At 46.3% G+C, this 17,141-nt stretch overlaps 1 protein-coding gene across 1 annotated transcript in view; it reads right to left on the reverse strand.

Moving 5' to 3' along the window:
* STRIP2 (striatin interacting protein 2) overlaps positions 1-17,141 on the reverse strand; it is a 50,080-nt gene that overhangs the window by 21,174 nt on the left and 11,765 nt on the right. The window contains exons 6-17 of the mRNA XM_079785638.1: positions 16,122-16,190; positions 15,819-15,925; positions 14,739-14,866; positions 13,228-13,431; positions 11,757-11,992; positions 11,437-11,502; positions 10,723-10,786; positions 9,901-9,972; positions 6,884-6,958; positions 6,129-6,226; positions 5,547-5,673; positions 3,061-3,161 (exon numbers count right to left, since the gene is read on the reverse strand). Of these exons, the coding sequence (XP_079641764.1) occupies positions 3,061-3,161; positions 5,547-5,673; positions 6,129-6,226; positions 6,884-6,958; positions 9,901-9,972; positions 10,723-10,786; positions 11,437-11,502; positions 11,757-11,992; positions 13,228-13,431; positions 14,739-14,866; positions 15,819-15,925; positions 16,122-16,190 (1,347 nt within the window). The remainder of the gene's footprint in view (positions 1-3,060; positions 3,162-5,546; positions 5,674-6,128; positions 6,227-6,883; positions 6,959-9,900; positions 9,973-10,722; positions 10,787-11,436; positions 11,503-11,756; positions 11,993-13,227; positions 13,432-14,738; positions 14,867-15,818; positions 15,926-16,121; positions 16,191-17,141) is intronic.

The raw sequence follows: 17,141 nt of genomic DNA on the forward strand, positions 1-17,141 counted from the left end.
CTTTCTTTCCTCTTCTCCCTTCTTCATTAGTACAATGCAGAATTGAGATTAGGTCATCTCTAATACTTCTCCTGGTTGGGACATTCCATGAGGTTTTAAACACCAATCTTGCCCTGGCCCGTGTTGCTCAGTGGTTGCTCAAGAGTGTTGCCCTGGGGACCAAAGGGTCACAGGTTTGATTCCCGGTCAAGGGCACTTACCTGGGTTGCAGGTTTGATCCCCAGCCCCAGTTAGGGCGCATGAGGGATGGAAACCAATTGATGTGTCTCTCTCACATCAATGTCTCTTTCTCTCCCTCCCTCCTCCTCTCCCTTCCACTCTCTAAAAATCAATAGAAAAAATATCTTCAGGTAAGGATTAACCAAAACAAAACAAAATTGAAAAACTACCAATCTATCTGAATTAATGCAGTTGGAAATACATAAAAGACGTTGCAAGCAGGGGATACAAAGAAGAGTATGGGGTTCCTTGGACCTGTCTCTCTATTTCGAAAGTCAAACTCTATCCAAACAAAAGGCAACAATTTATTCCACTAGAAATGTTTGCCTTTGTCCAAGAAACACACAAAGATAACCTAGGGAACAGAGGGAGGAGAGGAGAGGTCAATGGCTCTCTCTACAATGTTGCTCATCATCTTAATTCACTCTGCTAGATTCTCCCAGGGTTGCCAGTTCTCTGCTGCTCCTTTAGGAAAAACATTCTGGGCTGGCTTACCCACTCAGCTACCCACCTCCCACTGGCAAAGCCCCACGGCAAAGTAGATGCTGGTGACCAGGAAATGGGGGCGGGAAATCAAAGATGGATTTATTCTAATCTCAGTGAATTGAATTCTAGCCTAAGGGGGAATAAAAGAAAGTTACAAGTTTCTACAACATCTAGCGTGTAAGAGCCACAGGAAACTGCAATAATGAGCTGTGAGTGCTCCTAGTTTCTCAGGGATTATGCAACAGTGAAGTACACTATGGGTGGTAAACAGGAACACCATCTTATCCAGGCCAACCTTAGCAAATGGCATCGTCTGGCTCTATCACTCTTTCAACTCCAAATGATCTCCATGGGCACATATTGGATTGTTGGCCCCTCCTCTTCTAGGCCCAGGAGTGCATTTAGCTCCTGAACCCAACTTCCCAGCCACAACTGATTGATCCAGGGGCAGACCTCTAACCCTGGGAATGTGGAACAAGGACTGAGAGCCAATTCGGTCTGAGTGGCATGGGGCGGGACACGTTGAGCTCGTGTGGGCATATTGCACAGAGTGGCCTGGGAAACAGACACTACTATTTGCAGGTGAGAGAAGACACTGGAGTGGAGGTGCAGAGGCTTGGTGTCCACAGAGAGAGGCGGAGGACTTCCTGGGCTCCCTACACTACAGACCAACCCTGAGGCTCAGAGCTGCATCCCTGTCCTAGGTTCCTCAAGATGATATACCTCCCGTTTCCTCCTAACAATTTACCGCCTATGCATGAACCAGGTCTAGCTGGCTTTAGTTACTTACAACTAAAAAGGTTGACTGATACACAGAGGTGCCTTCATGAAGCTGTGGCCCCTACCTAGCCCAAACTACACTTCCATTTCCCTGGTAATTCAACTAGCAAGTCTCAGTGTTAGTTTTATTTTTTGTTAATCCTCATCGAAGAATATTTTCCCATCGACTTTTATAGAGAGTGGAAGTGAGGGGGAAAGACAGAGAGAAATATTCATGTGAGAGGGACACTGATTAGTTGCACATGCCCTAACCAGGGGTGAGGATTGAGCCTGCAACTGAGGTACATGCCCTTGACCGGAATCGAACCTGGGACCTTTCAGTCTGCAGGCCAATGCTCTATCCACTGAGCCAATTCAGCTAGGGCTTAGTGTTATTTTTAAGGTGGCCAGTGCATAAGTCTCCTGTAGTTAGAAAAAAACAAAACCAAAAGAAAAAACCACCCTGAATTCTCCAATGCTTCCTTCAAACAAGAAAAGTATTTAAATCACTCTCATATATATTTATCTTAACTAATGCTTATAAAAGCTCTATGATTCAGTCAGAAGAGGTATTATTTTCATTTTAAAGATGAAAATACTGTGGCTCAGAGAAACAAAGTGTCTTACTTGAGATTACATAGCTAGCAAATGGCAGATCCAGGCCAGGAATCGAGGTCTCATGACGTCAAGTTCCGTGTGTGTGTGTGTGTGTGTGTGTGTTTTAAACTACATATAAGTAAGCTGCCTCTCCAGGGAGGAATTTCAGGCAGTAATGACATACTGGTGAGGCACCATCTCCTAGCCCCTCTCCAGTCACTCCAAGTAACCCGCCTTCTACTTTAGAAACTTTGCCTCTATTAAAGCACTTCTGGTAGACTCTGATTCACAGGCTTCCAGTTCTCATGGAAACAGCTAAGTAAGGAACAAGGATCTGCTCTGTGACCTTCCCCTTTCTGCCATGTCCCCACTTGGCTGGAGGAGTGGAAAGCAATTTGTATTCACAATTGTGATCAGAAAGCAATTTGTGTTCTGATCCTATCTTTGCTGCTTACTTAACAAGTCTCACTAGCATGTTAATCTTGAGCAAGTCAATTAGCCTAAGTTGTTTCCTAATTGGTAAAATGAGAAATAAAACTTGTTGTAATACCACTTAGGACTGCTTTGGAGAGTAAATGAAATAATGGATAGAAAAATAATGTAATTTTAAAAATTACAAATTGATCTATCTATTATTTTTCAGTTACAAATTCTTTATAACACTTTACAGTTTACAAAGTAGTGTAACTAATTCAACTTATGATTTATACTAAGATCGGGACTGGCCAGACAAGCTATAAAGCTGAAATTTCACCGTTGTAGTCTTATTACTTTGAGTCATGACATTTTTCAGTTTTTAAAATTTTAAAAATACAAATATCTTTGTGACGAGGCCAAATCATATACCCCAGCAGCTAACACGTCAAGGAAATTAAATAGTAATAGCTCTAAAATAGAAGGGACTTGGGACACCAAGAACTGACAGGCCCAGAAACAATGTAATTTTTCTCAATCTTCCCAAACTAGCCCTTTTGAAATAAAACTGTCCAGAGTCCATACCTGTTTTTAGCAGTGATGTAGGACAAAATATTTTGATTGAAGAATTTCAGGATCAATGGAATGCAGTTGGCAAATACCAGATGTTGTGATACATATTCAAACTGAATTAAAAGATCAAAGTGGAAAGGGCTGCTTATATGGGGGAGAATAGAGGATCTGTATGAAAAACAGGCAAATATAAATCGAATATCCATCCCTAACGATATCCACTGTCCGCTTGTGTTACCAGTCTTTCTGCCTGGGAAGGGGAGCATCGTCTCCAGCTCGCCCATCCATCCTACATGGAGGGGGACAATCAGCAGTGTCCTGCATGGAGGGGGACAATCGGCAGTGTCCTGTATGGAGGGGGACAGTCTGCAGTGTCCTACATGGAGGGGGACAGTCTGCAGTGTTACATAGGCGGCAAACTCCTGACCGAAAGCACACAACATAAACCAGAAAGAAAGCCCTATGACAGATCCACAGAACTGCTGTGAGATTTGCTCTTAAGCTCAACAGGAAAGGAAGGCAGCCCCGAGGGAGCTGTCTTCCACACCAAAGCTCTGGCTCACAGTGTTTCAACTGTGACTGACACAGCAAGGACAGGTGCAACTCACCCCAGCAACTGCTGGCATCACTCAGCCAGCATGGAGACAACACATAACCAAATGGACCACTGGAATGTGGGCTCCAGTGCCAGTCTGTACGGTTCCCTGTACTTAGAATATCATATTGTAATGAACGAATCAACAAGAGCCCTTCAGTCAACAGATTCTGCACGGAGAATAAGTCGAGGATCTCTTTGATGAGCTTAACACCACAGCACAGGGGCTTCACTTTGCTCTCCTGAATCTGGACAGGGTTTGTGTCCAGGAAGACTTAGTGGAGGCAGCGTCATGAAGTTATGCCACCAGGATTTTGCCCAAGATACACTGAAGAGCATCAGACACATTTTTCTCCAGATCCAGAACCTAGACTGCTAGGACAGTGCAGAAACTGGGTTGAAAAAACAGAAAATTGTGCTGTTTTTATCCTCTATTTCTTCCTGATTACCAAAAAGTAGCCTTGGTAGCAAGCTAAGCTGCCCCCTGCCCCTAAATGTGTGGTTGGGGGTGTGTGTGTGTCAGCTGGTGCTGCCCATTTCTCTCTTTTGCTCAAATATTTTCCCCCTGGCAGCTGACCCAGGGTTTTTTCCCCCAAAGCCCCAGATGGAGGAGACAATACATACTCTCTATCAAATGATGGAAAACTTTTTCCAGTTTTAGATGTGTCTGTAGCCTTGTCAAGATTCCCTGACACTGACACACACTGGCAAGACCCATCAAGCCACCCACCTGTCTGGCTGTTGATCCACCTACTGCCACCAAGAGAAGCAAACAAGCATACATCCTCAATCCTCTGTCCTTTCTACTAGGACTGCTATCTCCCACCAAGCCCAGCTCCTCCCAGCCCTGCTGCTGCTCAGCAAACATGAGCAGAAGTGTGAGCACCCAGGACACACTAACACACCTACAGATGTCTCTGAATGTACTAAAATCGTCAAACCTGCCATGGACACAGACCCTGCAGGGCCTCCCCTGCACTCTAAGGACCTGCTCTTCCACCAGCAAGCTTGGGTTTGACTTCACAGGAGGAAAATAGAGCAGAGCCTCTGTGCAGGAATGACAAGCCTCCTCTCCCCCGTGGTCTCACCACAGCGACCATCCATTCACTGCTTCCATCTTCCCCCATACCTTGGCAAAGCTTACAGAAGAACCAAGTCTAAACTCCTTAGCATGGCAAACAACGCGTTTATGAGGAAACAGGTACTTAATAACTGTGCGCTATCACGTGTGTTATTATGTGCTCCCTGTTGTCCCCTCCAGCGTAAGGACTTTCACAAATTAGCTTTTCTGTTAGAAGTGCTTCCTGTCCTCTTTCCTCAACAACTCCCACGTTGTAGCTAATCTCTCTTTAGGACTCCGGTTGAAGTCCCTTCACCTCAGGCTGGATTAGGTATTTCCCTATCAGCCAATGCTTAACTGTACTTCCCACTCTACGATTGGGTATTTATGTATCTGTATCCTTTACAAGACCTCTAAGCCCTTAAGAGCCAGAACTGTGCCTTATTCAGAATTATATCTCAAATGTTAGAAAGGTGCTTTGCACATAGAAAACTATTCTCAACATGCTCCCCACCACCCCCCACCCCCCATTTTTGTAGAATGCTTGAATCCTATCATCCATTGTTTTAAAGCTGGCTGGGCAGAGATTCCTACCCACAACCCTCAGGTAATGTTCAAAGGACATAGACATCAACACCTTTCTAGAACAGTTCCCCACATCCCACACCATATCTCCACCCCAAGCTTGTACAACAGGTACCAGTATTTTGATTCCCTGAGTGAGACAAAGAAAAGGCTGAAAGATACTCAGCTGGATTACAAGGACCTTGTGTCCCTTCTTTGGGAGACAAGACCTAGTGAACACTAAGACCCGTGGAGAAGTGCGCGCTCCTAGCTGCTCACCTGGTAGATGTGGTTCAGTTTGAAGTGCTTGAGGAGTAGCAGGAGCAGGGCAGAAATACTCTTTACAATGATCTCCTTGTGCCTGTTCACATCGATGCCCAGCTTCATGCTCTGGAGAACAGTGACGCTACAATAGGGATAGGAGGGGTCAATGCCGAGGGTGGCTGGAGAGCGCTTCTACATAGATACATATTTGGATCGGATACAATGTACACAAGAAAGCCAGAGCTTAGGAAACCCGAATTTCTGTGCTAGGGAAACCTCGAGTTCCTGCTGATTAGCCTGTCTGGAGAAAAGCTCCTCTGACCTCTGTTTCTCTCTCTCCTTTGGCAAGCTCATCCCTTGGCAATGTCCACCCGCAAACCTGTGCAGCCAGTCACTGACACGCATACTGCCCTCCAGACCCTCAATTCTGAGCTAAAAAGAGCACAGCAGAGAGCACGGCAGTGGGAAGGGGCTACTGGTGGGGAAAGGAGATCTCTTTGGAGATGATCCCTGTGTTAACCAGGTGGGGTGGGAACTAGAGAGACCTCGCAGACAAGACAGCTAGTATTCAGCAGCTGCCACAGTGGAAGCACTCACGGCATCTCCTCAGGCAGGACATCTGCCAGAATATTGATAGAGTCTGTCTTAGCCTTGGAGGTGGGAGCTGCAGCCAGCAGAATCTTAAGCAGAGCAATCTGGAAAGTAGAAAATGAGGAATCCATCCCATTCTACAAGGCTATTTAATACCTCCACAGTCCTATGAGAAGTGTTTTAAAGTCTTCCTCTAAGTCCTTCCCTCAATGACCAAATCTCCCCAGCCTCCAGAGGGGCAACCAGGTGTCCAGTCCTGAGAGGCCTGCCTGTGAGATTTAGGAGCCAGAAGGGAGCTGACAGGCTGCTGTGCTTCAAGACTGCTCTTTCCAAAGAGGAAGATGGAAAAGGCAAAGTGAGAGGGATAATGCCTAGAAATAAAATGGGAGGTAGAAGCCAGGTTTCACTTCCTCTACCCTTTCCTTCCTCTCACCCGCACCATCAGCATCCTCACCATTCTTCGCCCGAGGCTATCTAGAACATGAGACCATAGCAGACCTCAGGGGGACTAGGGCCTCCAATACACCCTGCACAGATCCCATCTGAATCTCTATCCCTCCGCCAAGTCCCCCCTCCTCTTGCAGGAGTCCTGAGGAAAGCTCAGAAGTCTAAAGTGTTAGAGAAAGCCTTGACTGAGGAGTCAAAGCTCAGGAAACCAGCTGAAATGATGGATGTCTCAGCTTGAAATGACTCTCAGCTGTCTGTTCCTTGAAGCAGAGAAGGGCAACTTCTTACCATGTCCTTACCCCACCATCTCTTACCATGTACTGGGGGAGGCTATACAGCATGCCCTGGTAGAGGATTTCACATGGCGTCTCTGGTACTACCTCTTCCCCCTGCGGCAGGAAACCCACAGTTACCCAGGCCACTTTCCAGTTGACCAGAGGCTATGTGAAGTGTGGCATGAAAAGAGCACCGAGCTGGGAGTCCTAGGTTCTACCCTCGCTGTGATAATGTTTCATTATATGACCTTGGGTAAGTTACTTTCCCTATCTGGGTCCTAATTTCCTCTTCTATGGATCAGTGGGCTGGGCTGGATGACCTCTGAGGGCTCTTCCAGCCCTAACAAGCGCTAATTCTGGTTTTCACATTATCTGGAGTCGATCCAAATTCTTTTTTTCCATGTCCCAGCTGGATCAGGAGTCAAAACTCCCAGCTAGGAGATGGCTCAGACCACTGCTTTGCTGAACGCATGTGGACTTAATTCAGGCTGCAGGTATGCCTGGGACACTGGGAACAGACAGCCCAGACAGAGCCACTTCCCAGGGTGTCAATCTGAGGCCACCTGAGAGCACTAAAATGCTCTGAAGCCAGAACGGAAAGGTAGGTGACTCAATAGTGGGAGTTAATGAGAGAGATGGGTGTAGCCTATGGCCTGGAGAAGCAGGAAGGACTATTGGCTGATAAACTTTTAGGTATAAACTATTGTTACTCCTCTATTAGCCCCTACAACATCCCTTTCTCCTTTCTGACCAGCCCCCTCATGCACAACTCTCTCCGCCCTTTGGATGACCCCATCTAAGCCTTTTGTCAGAGTATGGAGACAGAGACCTCCAGTGCTTGAGAGGCTACTCTGTCATCTTTGGGCAATGTGGTCCTTCCTCACCCAAGGCCTGTCTATTATCGGGCAAAGGTCACTGCCATGAGAACCTAAGGTAGGTACCTAAGCCCCTTTCATCCCACACAACTCAGCTATGCTTACATAAGCAGAAGTCTTAAATGGGCATTCAGTAAAGCCTGGCAATCCTGTGTGCTTGCCTTCTGCTATCCAAAAGGCCTGTTTCACATCTTCTCCCCTTTCTCAAATCAACCCCCTTGCCCCACAGCCCCTCCATAGTTGCTCACCCTGCCTCACACTTCATGGAGAAAACAGAAGCCACCAGACAGGCACACCCTCATCTTCTCTTTGCCAAATCCACCGAACCACCTGTGCTCCTATGACAGGCCAGCCCTCCACTTGTGCTTAGAATCTCACACTCTTTTCCTTTGTCAAATGTAGCAGTCCTGTATGTATCCCCTCCCTCCTGGATCATCTCTTTGGGATGTAAACATACTCTGGTGTCACCTAGCTATAAAACATTTTCCCTGGACTCCACATCCTCCTTCAGCTGCCACACTTGTTCTATTATCCTTCTCACAATAAAACTTCTGTGTTGTATATGTCAACTGTCTACCTCCTTTTGTTACATTCCTTTTTCAATGGAACTTATTCTTGATTCCTCTTTTTGTCTCTCTATCCACATCCAATTGAACTGCAACTCTTGTCAGTTATACACCAACTAGGCTTCTCGCCCCACCACTTCACTGGAGGTTGCTCTTTTCAAGGTTACCAGTTTTCTTCATGTTGCCAAATTCAATGGACACCTTGTTCTTATTATGCTCCATTTATCAGCAACATTTGACATAGAAGATCACTCCCTTCTTTTTTAAAAAACATATTTTTATTGATTTCAGAAAGGAAGGGAGAAGGAGAGAGAGATAGAAACATCAATGATGAGAGAGAATCATTCATCGGCTGCCTCCTGCATGCGGATCGAGCCCTCAACCTGGGCATGTGCCCTGACCAGGAATCAATCCTGGTTCATAGATTGATGCTCAACCACTGAGCCATGCTGGCCAGGCCACTCCTTCTTGAAATATATATTTTTTTCTTAGCTTTTATGGTATCACAATATCCTGGATTTCCTCCCACTGCCCTGAGGGTTTTTCTTACTCTTCTTTGTTGGCACCTCTCCTGGCTCATCCCACCTTCAACATATTGGTGTGTCCCAGGGTTTTGTCCTGGGTTTAGTCCTCTTTTCTATATCTGCTCCCTCCCTGGGTTATCTCAGCCAATTCTATGGCTTTTAACACTGTCCAAGTCAACAGTTTCCAAATTTATTTCTCTAGGCCAGTCCTCTCTCCAGAACTCTAGACCCATATATCTAATCGGTTGGTTGCTCTGCATGAGTGTCTAATGGATATTTAAAACTTACTACGACCAAAATAGAACCGTTGATAAAACAGAACTCCCATCTTGGCAAATGGTACTTATTCTTGATTCCTCTTTTTGTCTCTCTATCCACATCCAATTGAACTGCAACTCTGGTCAGTTATACCTCCAAAATACAACCCAAATTCATCCACTTTTCCCTACTCCAGCACAAGTCACCATCTCTCACCTTGACTATTGTAATAGCTTCCTAACTGATCTTCCCACTTCCACTCTTTCCTGGTCCAGTCTTTACACAGCAGCCAATGGTTTCTTAAAAGATAAATCAGATTTATCTTTTTTTATCCCCTATTTAAAATCTCAAAAGATTTCCCTTTGTATTGGGAATCAACTTTAAGCTCCCTGTTTTGTTACAGGTCCTGCATAAAATTGGTCCAGACCATCTCCAATAAGCCCGCCCCTCCCATGCTTCAGTGGGCCCACCACCTGAACGGTCTTTATTCACTATATCTAATGCCCTGAGCTTTGCTCTCACCTAGTTAAAAGCTGTTCCCTATGCTTGGAATGCTCTTTCCCCTGATGTTTCTATGGCCACTCCTTCTTGTACCTCATATCTTAGCGTAACTGTCACCTTCTAAGAGTTCTACCTACCTTGACTATCCAATCTAAAGTAGTCTGTCATACTAGTATAATTCTATTTAAATTTTCTTTAACATGTTGTGAAATTAGGGACCTTGTCTTGCCTGGCACATAGTAAGATCCCCAAAGCATGCACACATGCTCTGTGACAACCACTGCAAACATATTCCTCCTGCCCTCTTCCTGTGCAGGACCCCTTTAACTCACCAGAGACATGGGGCACTTCTCCAGCTCCTCCTCATTCTTGATCTGAACATCTGCGATGGAGACGTATTTGTGCTGGGGAAGATAAGACATCAACAAGGGCTGAGGGCCTCAGTCTCAGGTGTACCAGCCTCTTGCTTTAACTTCCTCAACGACAAGGAAAATGTCCTATTTATGGATCTATCATCCCAAATAGGCCATGAACTATTTGAAGGCAGGAGTCTTATTTGCACCATTAACACTGAGCAAAGTATTTCATATACAGTGTTTGTTTGTTCCATGTTTCCAAATTGTTGAAGAGCAGCAAATACCTAAGCATTTACCTTCAACCAGCCAGGAACAGGCCCTTGCCCCTGGACCACTGCCCTGAGGTTTCTGCTGCATGTGCACGTGTACATGGAGTGATGATGATGGGGTAGGGGAGGATTCAAGGTCTGTGTATCTTAGTCTTTGTGCTCACACACTTTAGATGTAGAGTAGTAGCCTGCTACTCAATCCTGAACCTTTGGAAGTTAGTCGTCTTAGAGGGAGAGAGAAGTGAGAGGAAAGGAAGAGAAGAATGAGAAGAGAGAGAGAAAGGTGGAAGGAGGGAAAAGGAATGAGAGGAAGGAAGAATAACCTTCTCATCTATCTGAATATAGAAAACTGGTAAGTAGGGAGAGGCCCGATTTCTTCCTCTTTGGCCAAAACGCCTTCAGGGAAATGTAGAATAATAGATTCAGAATGTTATCTGGTAGAAGAGTCCTACCCAGTACGCGGACCCCACTAATCCAACTTGCCTTGATGGCTCACTATCCCTGAAGACTGAGTGCCCACCCTGCTCACCTGCTTTAGGGTCTTCACACTCTCATGGATGGGCCTGGGTAATCCAACCAAGGTATCTGTGTCCCTGTGAAATGCAAGACACACTAGCTAAGCTTCAGAAGTATAAAGAACTACTCATTCCCCCTGGAGTCACACAGACCATGCCACTTTCAGCTTCCAGGTCCCCTATGACTGCTTTAGGACACAGAAAATAACAGAAATTTTTTGAAAATTAGGATTTCTGTTTGGTCCTTTGAGGACTCAGTTTGTTTGGGAGTGGCAGGTAGCCCAATGTCACTTTTGACTGTGAAATACCAATAACAATGCCTTCTCATGTTTTGTAGAGGCCAGTGGGAAGGATTCATGAGGGTGGGGAGATGGGGAGAAAGACTAAATCTGTTCTGACCATGTCTCTTCTTCACAGAATCCTGGCCCATTAGAGTAGGTAGAGCCCCTAGAGACCTTGTAATCCAACACTCTTATGAGGAAATTGAAGCCCAAGAGGGACATGACTTGTTGCTCAAGGCCCTACACTGGCCAAGAGTATAACAGTTCTTCTAAGAAACTAGAAGGAAGAAATTCCATGGAAAGAACCCAAAGTAATTACTGGGAGTTGCCCATGCCTAATAGTTCTAGGTTGTAACGTGACTACCCAGCAAAATTTCTCATTCCAAGCCACCCACTCTGGCCCCATAAGAACCACTCTATAGCCATTCTGACGATTCGGTCACTTACTGCCCCAGAGTGAATCCGATGAACTTGTTCCTGCTTAGCTCCAAGAAGTGCTCAATGTCCTTCTGTCTGAGAGGACGGTGGAGATGAACCCCAAAGAAGGGAAGAAAAGCAAACATTGAGAGAGAGAACCTTTGTGGGCTCCTGCCCCTCCAATTGGAGGACTGGAGCAGTGGGGGAAGAGAGTAGCCAACAGAGAATTTCAAACCCAGGCGTTCTGACTCTCAGACCAGCTTATTGTGCCTTTAACATAAAGACCACTCCACCCTGGGTCTTCAATGATCAAAACCCCAAAGTTCAGGGTCCCTATCTTTCAAACCTACCTGACCTTTGGGGCCCAGGGTAGGCCCTTGGGAAAAGCCACCCGCTCAGCAGAGAGGGGTGCCTGTGAAAGTGGAGGTGGTACCAGAGGGTCCTGTTCTAGCAGGTCTAACTCTCCATCCAAGGTTCGTTCTCCATCGCCAGCCGACTCCTCTTCCTCTTCTGTGGCTGGTTCCTCAGTCTTAAAGAGATCTCTTTCATTGTAAATGTCCAGGCTGTCCTGCTTAGTAAGGAGTTGCTGGGGTGGGGGAAGGAAAGTATGCAGAGATCTCACCCTGGGCATCCTTGTCTGAGGTCACCCCCTCCCCACAGGCTGTTAGAATTCAGGAAACATGGAGTAAGCATCCAGCTCTTGTGAGAATATCCCCTTCCAACCTCAACCCTACTGTCCCCACCAGGCCTGATCCCAGGACAAGCAGCTCTCAGACAACCAAGCCAACAGACAGGGCACAGAGCACAGATAATCCCCAAGTCATAGCTACTTAGCTTTCAGAAAGAACTGATGCCATTTTTTTTTTTTTTACCAGCACTTTCCTTCCTAATTATGCTCTGCTTAAGTGAACATTCAATTAGTTTGCCTTCTGTGGGCATACACCAGCTGGCTGACTGAGGAAGAAGAGAACAGAAGCTTGCTGCTACGCAGAGGAAAGCGAGTTTGGAATTTTAAATTTTGTCACAGAAAGAAAAAGACTGGACAGAAATAGGCCAAAAAGTTAACAGTTACTGCCTCTGGTTGTTAAGATTGTGGGTGATTTTTTTCTCCCTTCTTCTCATTTTATTTTTGTTCCAAATTTTCTATAATGAGTAAACATTACTTTATAAAACAAAAAAATCAAGGTTAAAAAAATCTCACTGAAGATAATAGGCTAGATAACTGAGTGTGACTGTCTGGTCCTGACACCTATAGTTGGTGAACTCAGGTAGATCACACAAATGAGTTCATGGGAACATGGTCTCAGTGCACCTTGTCATTTTGACCTTCCAGAGATGTAGACTATACCTAGAATCCTAACCTGTCCTCTCCCAAATGTAAGCCTTTCGTTCTGGGACCAGACAAAAGTATGGTTGACTCGGAGTAAACCTTCTTGCTGCTGAGAAAATAGGAAAGTGCCACACATCCAGGTACAGGGATTTTCTAGGAGACCTGTTCAGGTGCTTTGGGTCCTTATACCCTAACCTAACTCTTGTTCTGGGTGCTAAAGAACTCCAGGTGCTGAGGTCCAGGTCAATGACCCTGTGGCGAGACCTGGATCTGTAACGCATTATCACAATGTTATATCATGATAGTGCAGGCCTCTGTCAGGACTGGGGGATAGAAGCCAAAGTATAGACTGCAAGCTTTCAGGTTGGTTACAGGGCCGGCCAGGGGCAGGATGAGCTGGGTCATTCACTGCCCTTTCCTCCCACATCCAGAGCAGCTTAGAATCTTGATTTTTTGACAGCTAGTGTCCCACTGTCTGCTTTAGTGCATACCCTTCGAGAACCACGGCGGCCTCGCAACTTGGAGGGTGGTGGTGCCAGCTGAGACTCCCCCAGGTCCAGGGTATACGAGGGCGGGGAGGCAGCACGCATGCTCTTCACCACCTGGATGCTGTCCTCCGCCAGTGGCGGCAGGCCCAATTCTGCCCGCTTCTGTACTTTGAGAGCCTGTAGATGCTCAAATCCACCGAGGGTAAACTAAGGGGTAAAAAGAAAAGGGGCAGAGAAGAGAGGGGAAGGGAGGGAAGTCAGAGAGAGCAAGGTCAGGAAAGCATGGGTGGAGAGGAACAGCCACCACCTCCAGTCCCCCTCAGGCCCCGGATTAATTAGTAAGTAATAAAACAGGAAGGGGCAAATGTGGTTACTAGCCCAGTCTGAGGAACTCAGGCATCAGGATAAAGCATTATTTACTGACTCAGGGTTGGAAATATCACCAGAAATTAGGAAAGGGGCTCCTAGGGGCCTCCACTGAAAAAACAACCACCACAGGAAAATGTATCTCCCTCTTTAAGAAACACGTCCAGATGCTAAACCCAGTCACTCAATTTCCTCTGCAGTCGTGGGGGAACTGCCTCTTGAAGTTGGGGAACTTTAAGGGGCAGTTCCCCCTATGAAGCCAGTCCTGTGGGGTGGGAGCCAGAGCTGAAGGATCAGGTTGAATAATTAGTAACAAAACTACATCCATACATTTATAAGAACTTCAGGCCAAATGCACAGTATAAGTCGGGGTGATGCAGGGGAGGTGCTTGCCTGTCAGTCTGGCCTGGGAAAAAATGGGTTGGCTAGGGGTAGACCCCATCAGAAGTGCAGGACATCTTGGAAAGTTAATCGCTTAGTTTGAAGAAGCTCCTGGTTAAAGTCCCCAGATAGCCCTAGCCAGAATAAAGGGTCCTTGGTTACAGGCTTCTCCCCCAACCCCCCACCTTGGTCTGGGCGCATGCAGAAGATAACCAATCAATGATGTGCTTCTCTCTGTCTTTCCCTCTCTCTTCCCCTCTCCCTAAAAATCAATGGGAAAATATACCTAGGTGAGGGTTAACAACAACAAATAATAATAATAATAATAAATAAAATAAAGTCCCCAGGGGGGGAAAAAAAAAGAACTTCATTTTTATCTGGACGGAGGGCAGGCACTAATCCCCGCATTTTATAGCTAGAGAAATTGAGGCACAGAGAGTTGCCCAAGGTTGTCAGTATGAGCAGAGGCCAGATTTCCCAACTCTTAGCCAGTGTTCTTTCTACAAAACATCGGTTCTATCAGGGGGAGATGCAATGATACCCCAATTCACAGAGTGGCAAATCTTGTCAGTCCAACAGAAATGGATAACCTGCTCTAACAGAGAACATCTGATTTCTCTAGGATAGCCTAGTTGCCCCGCCATTGGCTAACAGCTGCCCTAGTCTTCTGCCTAGCTCCTGCCTGCAGAATCAGAATGAAGAAAATGAGGTAAGCAGAGGGCACTGCTGATCTGATGAGTTAGGAGGGAGGAGAATGAGCCACTCACCATGACCACCTTCCAGAGCAGAAGCAGGACCTTCTTTATGGGGAAGTGGGGAGCCAGGCCACTACAGAACTTGGTAACCATGGAGAAAAGCAGAAGGGCAAAAGGCTCCTCATTATGCATGGAGAAGCCTGGAGGGTGTGGAGAGAGGCAAATGAGAAGTGAGAATGAGGTAATGGAAAACCTGGCCCAGTAGTCCTGATTCTGGACACTCTTACCACCCCTAAAGAATTTGAGTACTGCCCGACCAGAGACCGCATGGCTCAGTGGTTGAGGGTCGACCTATGAACCAGGAGGTCATGGTTCGATTCCCAGTCAGGGCACATGCCTGGGTTGCAGGCTCGATCCCCAGTGGGGAAGGCATGCAGGAGGCAGCTGATCAATGATTCTCTCTCAGCATTGATGTTTCTATCTCTCTCTCCCTCTCCCTTCATCTCTGAAATCAATTAAAAAAAATAAAAAATAAAAACAAATATATATATATATATGTATATGTATTATTATTATTATTATTAATTTGAGTCCTTGGTCCTGAGAAGGAGGCTTAGAGAGTCCCCAGAGGGAAACCCCTCAAGGGCAGGAAGTGAGGCCCTGGAGGTAACATGGCTTACCTCCCAAAGCTTGGGGTGGATACCAAACTACAAGTAACAGTAACAAAGACGTTACTTTCTGGCTGAAGGACTCAATGAATTTGAGTCACTTTCCCACATCAATGACTATATTTTAAAAATCCTGTTGGCTTTCATATCTTATCCCTCTCCGATGACACCAACTTACATTTCAACAGAGTTCAGTTTTCAAGGTGATTCGACTCATTTTTTCACGTGGGATTCGTGATAGAATGGAAGAGGGATACCTATCCCCATTTACAACCAAAGGAATTATGGTGTAGAGAGGACATTTGGTCTGAGCTCAGACACGGGGGCAATTAAGGCAGGCCCTCATGCCTGCTGCGCCGTATCTCTATCCTAAAAGGATGTTAATTAAAAATAAAAAGAAGGCTGCCTGTCTCTCCTAGGCAGATGTTAGGCTTCCCCTCCAGCGCCAGCCCCATCCTCACCCTTCCTTAGGGCCACTTCTTACTCAATTCAGTGCGGAAGGTCTCCCTGGCCGTCCTCCACCCACAGGAGTCTGTTGCTCGCTCCAGGCGGATATTTTCCACCAGTAGGTACAGGACACTCAGCAGCACCCTGGGGTTACAGAAGGATCACAAGAGGTGCCTGAGGCAGCTCCCAGCCTATAGTCAGAGACCTCAGTGATGGTCTCTGTGGGAGCCCAACCCAGTGGAATTAGTAACTTCTAGTGGTCTGGGTGCATCTGGAATTTGAGTAAAGAGTAACCCATTGCTAACCATCCCATTCCCATCCCATGGGTAGCCCCACTCACCGGAGCTCTGTGCTATCAGCAATGGAGATGGCTGGTTTTCGAACAGCAGTGCTACAGGCCTGGCTGTTGCTGCCATGGGAAGGAGGGAGAAAATGAGAACCCATACGGCCTCTTTCCTCACTGTGTTCCCACCGACCATACACACAAACATGAGTACCTGCTATTCCCTGGCTATATAGCTATATAGAAATTGGTCTAGCCCTAGCTGGTTTGGCCCAATGGATAGAGCATCGGACTGCGGATTGAAGGGTCCAGGGTTTGATCCGGTCAAGGGCACATACCCGGGTTGCGGGCTTGATCCCCAGTAGAGGGGGTGCAGGAGGCAGCCAATCAATGATTCTCTCTCATCATTGATGTTTCTAGCTCTCTCTCCCTCTCCCTTCCTCTTTGAAATCAATAAAAATATATTTTTTAATAAAGAAATTGGTCTAAGGCAGTGGTCGGCAAACTCATTAGTCAACAGAGCCAAATATCAACAGTATAATGATTGAAATTTCTTTTGAGAGCCTAATTTTTTAAACTTAAACTTCTTCTAACGCCACTTCTTCCAAATAGACTCGCCCAGGCCGTGGTATTTTGTGAAAGAGCCACACTCAAGGGGCCAAAGAGCCGCATGTGGCTCGCGAGCCGCAGTTTACCAACCACGGGTCTAAGGTAAAGGAGCCCATAGAATTCCTCTGTCACCTCAGCATAGGACATGAAGATGGGCAAGGGTAGGGTCTGTGATATTCCCTCCTCTTGTAATCCCCACTGTGGCTAGTACTGTGCTGGACACTAAACGACACTTGATGAATAATAAACAGATTGCACCCTATCTAAAACTCCTCGGTGATAGACATGAGATAAAATGAGGGTTCACTACAGTGATTAGAGCAGATAAGGCCACCTCTAGAGCTATAACCCATGAGGGAAAGAATTGGGCACATGATAGGAACTGGCCCTGTCCCTCTTGGGTCATGTTTTCAGCCAGAAGAGTTTTCTTCATGGATTCCAGAGTTAGGATGAGCTGAGAAGGTTTGG

Source organism: Cnephaeus nilssonii (genome assembly GCF_951640355.1).
Source record: "Cnephaeus nilssonii genome assembly, chromosome: 12".
NCBI classification, from domain to species: domain Eukaryota; kingdom Metazoa; phylum Chordata; class Mammalia; order Chiroptera; family Vespertilionidae; genus Cnephaeus; species Cnephaeus nilssonii.